This window comes from Lupinus angustifolius, chromosome LG08 (assembly GCF_001865875.1).
Source record: "Lupinus angustifolius cultivar Tanjil chromosome LG08, LupAngTanjil_v1.0, whole genome shotgun sequence".
Taxonomy (NCBI): domain Eukaryota; kingdom Viridiplantae; phylum Streptophyta; class Magnoliopsida; order Fabales; family Fabaceae; genus Lupinus; species Lupinus angustifolius.
This window is the reverse complement of record NC_032016.1, coordinates 13235894-13245857: the sequence shown is the minus strand read 5'-3', so window position 1 is coordinate 13245857 and position 9964 is coordinate 13235894. Positions and strand designations below refer to the sequence as shown.

Here is a 9964-nt window from a genome sequence, read left to right as displayed (position 1 = left end):
GACCTAATTTACTTCCACTCTTATCTATGAATAAGAAATTATTCTTTTTGTATGTGTTATTATTTTTCTCAAAAAGTATCATTAATAAGAAATGCATGTTAACCTTGGCCTTATCTGGGGATTTAATGGAACCTTATACCACTCGATCATCTCGTTGGTCACAAAATATCTAATGATAATAGAAATTTAGAATAAATAATATGCAACCTTTTAGGTATAATATGTTGTCTAGGTTACCCAATGCTTGGGCTATTATAGTCTTGAGTAATAGTTCTCTTAAACTAACCTAATTTATTTGCACTTATCTAAAAATGAGAAATTTTTCATAGTGTGTAATTATATTTCTCAACAGATATCACTAATAAGAAATAATAATATATTTCACCAACTTCATGATCAATTTCAATAGATAAATTAACCAACCGAACCACTATGATGGAAAAACAGTAAAAGAGACGTCATTTTGTTAAATAATTCTTTTATAAAATAACTTTTTAACAAATAAAAATCCCAAATTTAAATACAATATTTGATAAGTCACCATACTAGATTTAAAAATAAATATTTAAAGCTAGTACATAATTTGTGAATCATGAAAATATTGCGAATTCTTTCATAAGTTTGAGACTATATAGTTAAATAGGTTTTTCACAAAACATAAGTCAAGCTTGTTTGATAAATAGGTCAAACCTTTATAGGTTAGAATTAAGTTAGGGATAAGACAATTACACAATCAAATAATTAAATCTGAAGCAGTTAAATTCACTAGTTATATTTGTAATATATAATTGTAATGTAAAAAGAAGTTACACCTACAATTACTATTCCATTCAGGCCAAAAAAGCATTAAGGGCATTAAAAAAGAATTCAATTGATGAAGTTTGTTCACTGTTTTTATGACATTAACTCTTGAATGCTGCACCATAGTGCAATTTCTTACATTATAAATGGTGCCTCGCTCCCAACAAATGTACTTTGATTGGGAGGGTGAAAAAAAATGGTGCTTGACTGCATGAGAATTGATAGAAATAAACAAAGGATAAATACTTGATCATTTTTTTTCCAGGAAATTATTCCGACCACCCTCGAGGCTTGACTAAATTATATCTACCACCCTTCTTGATTCAAAAAATTATACTCACGTCGCTTAAAGGAGGTCGGTGTAATTACAATTACCTTCCGTCTGAGAGAGGTGAGTGTAATTTTTTAAAACAAAAGGGGAGGTAAATGTAATTACTGAAACCTCAGGCAAAGGAGGTTAGTGTAATTGACCCGTTTTTATAATCAGTTTAGTACATAAAAAACAATATGTTCCAATGAGATATAACCCGTTCAATGTGGATGGTAATATTTTGCTCTAAGGGCTGCAGAGATTCTTCAAATCCTCCTCCTTAGCATACCAATTTGGTATTATTTTTGAAACATGAGGATAAAGATCTTTGTAGGAGTTCCTAATTGTTCCTTCTGCAACTCCTGTGGCAAGTGATATATCTGCACTAGCACAACAAGTCAAATACATGATGCATGAATGAAATAACAAAGGAGATAGCATAATGGATGTAAGCATAGAAATTAAATTGGCTACATAAACTGGTCCTAAAGACAATTTTCACTAAGAATAAAATCCCTATGGTAAATACCTATTTTGGTCCCTCAAAGTTTTCATGTGTACCAGTCTAGTCCCTCAAAAATTGAAAACCCCAAAATGGCCATAAAAAATATCAAAGCCAAATTAGTCTTTTTAGCATGTTTTATGAGTAGGGACCATTTTGACTTACATTTGTGATCATTGAGTACTAATTTGAATATATTTTTTTCGGAGATCAAATTGGTATACGCGGAAATTTTTAAGGACTAAAGTTGGTATTCACTCAAATTCCTGAAGATGTGTGACAAACCTTTGAGAGGTTTTTTATCATCCGAAAGCTGAGTGATGATGTATATAACTGCTGCTGCAATTGATATGGGACTCCTCCTGGCAGATTCAAAATTTGTTATTAAGATTTTGATCATTCATCAGAATATAGTACTGTATATATCAGAAGATGATGTAAACTAAAGCAAGTTTGAGTAAATAAATATATATGCAGAGGACAATGCAATTATCTTTGTCCTTTAAATTCAAACCCATTTAACAGACTAAAAATATACAACCCTTAGTTTTGATTATAAAACCAAATTGAAGCTGATATCTCTGCTTCATTCTATGACTAACACATAACTTTTGCCAAGTTTACTCTTTGAAGCAACACTAAACTTTATTTAAATAAAAAAATTAACTGTGAACACTGGCATTTAGATTAGTATGAAAGTTTAATCAATATGACAAACTAGCCTTCAGCATTGAACATCTATTCCAGCCTCTTGGAAAATATTAGCTAAACTAAAATATACCTTATATCAAATTCTTCTGATTTCTGCACCGATTCCTGAGCAGCTTTAACAGCTTGATTATTCATACCAAGATTGGAACAGAATCGCCTCTAAAGTTTGAGATGAAAATCTTGTTAGTAACATCAATAAAATCTAGTAAAATTTTAAACGAATTAGCTTTACCAATAAAGTGATCAAAATAACATGATACATTTGAAGTAATAAAGAAAACTCACCATAAAGTCCCCAGCATGTATTGTTCCCATCTCCACAGACTGACCCTTCTCCAAACCCAATTGTTTCACGATGTATTCTTTTGCTCGGCCAATTTCCTTCTTTGTGGCCCCATTGGCGACAGAGCAAATTTCTAGTTGAAATCCATAAGTTCAGGGAAGCTAATTTATGAAAGGGAAGATAAATTGTGAAGCATCCACAATTTAAAAGAAACATATATGCTATACCCTTTACAGTGCGTGGCTTGTCTTCTTGTCGACAAGCAATGTAGAGACAAGCAGCCAATAAAGCATCCTGATTTCTTCCCCTACTAGACTTTTGATCTTCAACCCTCTTATATATCTCATTTGCCCGATCCTTCAATCAATCCCAAAAGCAACATGAGAGTAAAAATATGATTATATATAAAAACATAAGTTGAAGAATAAAAAAGAAAACCAACAACCAAGCTTTGATCCCACTAGGTGGGGTTGGAAGAATAAATAATGAAATAAATTGACAAAATGCAAGGATTATGAACATTGTTATTAGAAGCATTTTTTTCCGTATTTGATCAAGTATCCCCACAAGTTTAGCTGTGAGAACCCTGACCTTTCCCGTAATTCACCTGGGGTGCAGTCCACTTCCACTATAACCTACCACAGGTATGTTTGGTCTTAGAAGCTTGGCATAATATGAGGGCTGCCAAAACCTGATCTAGTCCTTTATCGACATCAGATAGCATACAGCCATCACTAATCGCTTCAGCAAATTAGTTTCAAGAGTTTCATGCACATGATCCACAAGAACAAATTCTAATCAATGTGACCTTTTTACCTTTGGCTCCTAGTACTTCTGGAAAATACATCATGAACAACATTGTCAAAGGAGAAAGACACCTTTATTGCACTAGGGGATTTAATGACTTAAGGTGTGAGGAGCCAAAGAGCACACATCTTATTGAAGAAAATGTGTTAACATCAGAAAAAGAAGAAAATAAATAAATGTTTTACTATGTTGCATTAATTTTCCAAATTCATAAATTAATTATGCTAAAATAACTTTTAGGTTCAAATACAAAATTGGTCCATGTAATTCAATAATCTGGGTTTTCATCCCCCGCCAATTTTAATTTTATTTTAGTATCAGATCCTTTTCTTTCCAATCCTTTAGGATTTGATCCCTATAATCTCTCTACGCATTAAAATATTGATCTCTATTTTCTATAAGGAATGGTCCCTACAGTTTCCACTCGTTAAAACATTGGTCCTTATTGGTAGGAAAAATATAGGGATCAGTACCCAAAACAATAAACAAAAAAGGGACCATAGCCCAAGTGAGTGGAAACTATAAGGACCAACTCTGTATTAAAACCTTTAAATTAATATATACACACACAAAAAAAAAACCTTATACTCCTTGCCCCTGAAATCATCAAATGGTAACACATTATATATCATAATAGATTCATGTACTCGTTAAACATGGTCGTATCTCCTCAAACAAAAGTATGAAACAAGAACTATCCTGAAACAATTCCAAGAACTATTCAGTCTTCAGATGTCCAATTTACAACTACTGTCTAATATGCCCAAGCAGACTGGGGGGATGAGTTCTAACCCTTTAGCTCTCTCCTAGCCTCTCTGGCATCCAATTAGAGTCATGCTAACACAATCATCACCAAAATGGTACTGTTAAAAGAAAGCATGGGCGCATTGTTAACATGGGAGTTGGACTATGACTTAGCCCAGGCTTCTCTGCCATTCAAATTTAGTGATCATGATATCGTAAGTGCTGTGTAACTCTTCAATAGGTTACCCAGTCAGGCTATATATGGTGCTGTAGCTTATACCTTATTACATAAACATAATCAGATTCCAGAGTACACATTCCTGCCTTAGACCATATAACAAAAATAAACTGGAGTTCAGGACGGAAGAATGTACATTTCTAGGGTATTCCCCCTCCCACATGGATCCAAATGCCTCACCCCATCTAGAAGAAATAACAGTTCTATACTATTCAATGAATATAGGTTTCCCTTTTCCTTATCATCTACCTTATGGTAAAACCCTGAAGCAGTACCTTCACCCTCACTCACAATCTCACGGAACCCATACCTCTAATGATTCTGTAACCTAAAACAAACACAATCCTCCCATCCCCGAATCCCTATTCACCTTCATACATTGCATCCCCAATTTGCCCATCAACCAGTGTATCTTCTTCCTCAAACACAAAGAACCCCAGCACTAATACTGCTCCTACCAATAGTTCTATACTATATCTTCTACAACTCAGTCTGCTACCAACTCAAACACTGCTACCAACAGCACCCAACAGCATTATCCACCCTATGCTAACCAGATCCATAATCAGTAGATCTAGGCAGCACCAAATCCTAACTGCACTACTGTCTACTAGTCCACCTAGAACTAACACTGCTTCAATGGCTCTATCATTCTCACTAGAAAACAGTAATGCAAAGTGAGTTTGATGCTTCGATACCATAACAGAAACAGAGAGTAAGAGAGAATAGAGAATCTAAAAACTGAATTCTGTTATTCAATTTTGGCTAATTTGTCATTTTCTATTTACAGACATTTAGACTACATAGTCTTAACCATAATGTCAGAAGTATCATATGCTAACACGGTATTAATTATGTCAACACACAAAACTATCAGTATTTAAAATTATGACAATGCTAAGAGATAGTATTACCTACTCTAACAATGAACTTGCCCTTCAATAATAACTCCCACCCCCAAAAGGAACAAAAATAAGTCCAAAATAAAATAAGCCATACCTTGATGGTTGCAACAAGTCCCAACCTGAAAATTTATGACCAAATTAGCTTATTCCCCAATCGTCTCATCAAAGAAAAATATTACAATTCACAAACAAACACATTTTAAATGAAAATATTCAATGTTGCCAAATCTTGGAGTGTTTTGCTACAACAATACAATATACTCAAAGAATCAATGAACAAAAAATATCTATTTTTAAAAACAAAACTACAAGTTTTTAGCTTATAGAAAAACAATAATAGCCCATTATTGCAAATACGGGATAAACTAGAAATATCCATAAGTGTTAGTAATAGTATATAAACCAACAAGACATTGGTCTAGTGGTGTAAGGCCCCATTATATCCTCAGATAGGCCAAAAGGTCAAAAGTTTGATTCCTAGGAGCCACAATTGTTGGGAGAGACAGTCACGCACCCCGAAAGGGATTAGTTCCTTACCCATAGGGTGAGTGGATACCCTTGGTTATACCAAAAAATATAGCATATAAGAACAAGAGCAAGAAATGTAGCTTATGAAGTTGTTTTAACAAAATAATGACAAAAGAAAATGCCAAATAATGGAGACAAGCACTTCATTCTTATTTATAAGAACCAATTTTTGTCATATTGTGGTCAAGGCGGCACCATCTATCCATTTTGTTGTGGAATCTGAGAAAACTGTAATTTGCCACCAATGGTTATGTGATTTCCGCCTTGCTTTGAATTGTGGCCGCCACACTCGTCGCACGATGGATTATGGTGGACCATGGATGAAGTAATGGCTTTGACTTTTTTTAAATAAAAAGGTTTTTTACTGTGATTAAAATGAATTATTATAAAAGCCCTAACCCTTGGGACGTTGAAGAATCATCCTCAAGCCCGTCATTTTGTCTCGACCATCATCCACACCCACCCACACTCCTAACAGTTTTCATCATCTATAGTGCCTTTGAGCCCCAACCCACCATATGCGACGAGTAAAGATCATCTCCAGTAAGGGAAATTTAGCTTTGGCTGTCTCTGTTTTCCAAGGTAGCCATTGCTTTTCCTCTCGGTCTCTATTTGACCCACAATCTCAGTTCTCTGTTTTTTCTCTTGGCTGTTCATTGAGTTAATTTGTCTGTCGATTCATTCTCTGTCCTTGTTTTATTTCTTATTTGTGTTTCACAGTATACATTTACTACCCTCCATTTTGAGATTGTGTTTAACAATAACAACCACTCTAAACTGTGGTACAAAGTAAACACAACTACTCATGACCTTATGGCTTGTGCTTACATTATGAAACTTATAGCAATATTATTGGAATAAGCTATGTTTTTTGTATTTGACTTTGATCAAGTTATGGTAATGACCTTTAGGCCGACTTTACCTAGTGGGACTAAGGCTTTATTGTTGTTCTTGTTGTTGATGGGTAATAACCTTTATGTTTTTCCATTATGCTTGTGAATTGTGATACTGTTGGTGACTTTAATTTCTTATAATATATTTATTTAATTTTACTGTTCCTACTATACATTATTTGTTTGTATTTTTAATCTATACAGCAGATTCTTTCTGTGCATTTTGTGTATATATTTTATTTTTTATTCAACCACCATGCTTACAGCCTTTACGCATCACCATCCTCCATATTTGTATGGCTGATTTTTGGCTTTCCGTCATGGACTACTAAAAGGGAGGTCTGGTGCATGAGGCTCCCACCTAGTGGGGTCTGGGGAGAGCAGATATACGTAGCCTTACGCTCGCAAGCGAAGAGGTTGTTTCTAGGATTTGAACCATGGACTACAATTCACTATTAATTAAATTGACAAGAACAAGCGAGATATTCAAGATTGTACTAACTACAAAAGAATTAATCTCATGAGCCATAATATGAAACTATGGAAATAATAATATAATGAAGATGGATAAGAGAGACTAGCATTTTAATGCCAATTCTAATTTATGCTAAGCAAGTAAGTCAACCACAAAAAAAACCAGCTTCACAAAAATTGATGGAGAGGTGTTGAAGGAAGCCAAAGGATCTGTATAGGATTTTTAGTGATTTGGAATAGACCTACGCAAGGGTGTCAAGAGAGGTCCTATAGAAGGCACTGCACACAAAAGAGCTCATATTTGAACAATTGAATATATGAATAATAAGGGTTGAAACTAGTCTTCTAACATATGGTGGGGTCACAAGATTTCCTTTATTATAAAATTACACCAAGCTTAACCTTGAACTTTTTATCTTCGTTTTGATGCCCTTATTGAACATGTCCAATAGTCAATGGTACTACATGCATGCTTTTTGCAGAGGATGTAGTCCCTGGTGGGAGAATCAAGTGAGGGAATAAATGGGATGCTAGTGCAGTAGAAACAAACTTCGGAAGCACTTAGCTAGTAAAGCAAAGTATACAAAATGCAAGTTCAACGAGAAGTACACAAACACAATCCCACAACTCACACAGTTAAGGTATATTGGATCTATCATACAAAATGATTGAGAAATAGATTATGTAAACCATAGAATTCAAGTGAGGTCAATGGAATGGAGAAGTTTCAACTTTCAATCTATAACAACAATCGAAGTCCATTCTAGAGGCGAAAGTATGAACTAAGTAGTTGAATTGAACACCTTGTTTTTCGTCAGAGAAGAATGAGAGATCGCCAAAAAAGATTAAAAGATAGTCAATAGCATTTAATCCATGAAAATTAAATGGTTAGATTGATATGGAGGTGAAACTTTCTTGGATGAGTTTCCAAGACAATTTTACAAATAAAACTAATTCATGAACCACCATTTTTAACCCATACCAAATGAACCCTAAAGAGTAAACTACTTTTGAAATTTTAAGAGAAAACCAAACATATCCTAACTAAGAGTTGCTAATGATCCTGGCAGAACCATGTGTTTGGAGTTTGGAGTTTGGACACTTAAGACTGTATTGCTCTTTTTCTAGCAATATTGAATATAACCAGAATACAGCCATAAAGAAGAGCTAAGAGTGGCGAATATATTGAATATGCAAACACTAAACAGACAGCAGCTTCAAACATATGGCCACTACTATAACAGCATTCAGGATTGCTAATTCCTAATAACGGTTTCCTGATAACTGTGGAGAATTTCACATTACAAAATTTCCAAGTCTTAGCTTGCATTTAGCTTCACTTAGAAGGGTTGCTAATGATCCTATCAAGTGTTATGACACTCAAGACAGAGCTGCTCTTCTCAGTCAATACAGTGTATAGCAACTATGTAGAAATATGCAAACATGAAGTTACATCAACAATGTAACCAATACAAGGTTGATAAAATGAATTCACTGCCACGTTATGGAGAAAATCAAGGTCTACTTTCACACAAGTCTCCTACTTCTAAGAATTTCAACAACACAACCACAACAACTAAACCTTAATCCAACTAGGTGGGGTCGGCTACATGGATCGAACGACGTCATAATGTTCTATCATAAATCATGTATTGTTAAGAATTTCACATTAAACAATTTCCTAGGCAAAATAGACGTGGATTACATAATTATTTCTTTCTTCCAAGCAAAATTTGTTGACAAACAAACCACTATCCGCCAACCTACCCAACAAAGGTCAATCACACTGTAAGTGGACTAGGACCCCACGAGAACCCCACCTGCAATATCAATAGTTAGATTCCTCACTTTAGAGAAGGATTTCCAGAATCACCTCCACATCCCGATTATTAATTTCACAACTGCGCCTTTGGTAAAAACCGACTGAAGTCAACCAACCTTGTCCTAGACTCCTAGCCCAGAAGAACTTAAAACTCCAAACACAAACCACAATTCTACTCTGCACAGAAAAAATCAACACCCTACAACTAAAATCACAAAACCACTTAAAACCATTATATATAATTCAGATCCCAATTCTATCAAATAAAAAACATTTATCCATTATATAGACATACAAAAATCACATAGTTCGATCCATATAGTCGACTCCACCTAGAACCATTAAAACTCCGTCCTAGTTAATTATATAGATATATAATGATAAAACCCTAGCTCACCTATCAGACATAGTAGCAATAGTCTTGAACGCCACGATAAGGCCACGATCCGGATTGGAGCCACGGTTCTGCCAACGGCCGAGCGACGAGGAGAGGAACTCACCGGAGGAACCGTTGGGCTTGGCGATGACGGTTGATAAACCGCCGTCAGTCAAGAGAGGGTTGCTGGGACCACCGACACGGTTAGGATCGTTGTCGCCGGACTCATTGGCGAAGGTTCGCCACTCGGAGGTTTCATCGATGGAGTGAGATTCGAGAACGAGACCGCACTCTGAACAAACTGTGTCGCCGGCTGAGTGGTCGAAAACAACCTCCGTCTCACGTTTACAATCGCTGCAGAATGCGTCTGACATGTTTTTTTTTTTTGTTGTTGATTGTAATAAGTTGTTTTTTTCTTTCTGTGGAAATGGGAATTGGATTTGAGGGTTTCAAAATCTGCAAGTTGGGAATGATGGGATTTGGGGAGTAAGGGGATTGCTAAATAATCCTAAGTCATTATTATCTATATATATTATCTATTTTTTATATTATATTATATATATATATATA

At 35.0% G+C, this 9964-nt stretch overlaps 1 protein-coding gene across 1 annotated transcript in view; it reads right to left on the bottom strand.

The window, feature by feature from the left end:
- LOC109354926 (transcription initiation factor IIB) overlaps positions 846-9964 on the bottom strand; it is a 25118-nt gene continuing 15999 nt past the window's right edge. Inside the window, exons 2-8 of the mRNA XM_019597748.1 lie at positions 9416-9792; positions 5396-5420; positions 2835-2964; positions 2610-2740; positions 2395-2483; positions 1899-1975; positions 846-1491 (exon numbers count right to left, since the gene is read on the bottom strand). Coding sequence (XP_019453293.1) covers positions 1358-1491; positions 1899-1975; positions 2395-2483; positions 2610-2740; positions 2835-2964; positions 5396-5420; positions 9416-9768 — 939 coding nt within the window. The 5' untranslated portion in view covers positions 9769-9792 and the 3' untranslated portion in view covers positions 846-1357. The remainder of the gene's footprint in view (positions 1492-1898; positions 1976-2394; positions 2484-2609; positions 2741-2834; positions 2965-5395; positions 5421-9415; positions 9793-9964) is intronic.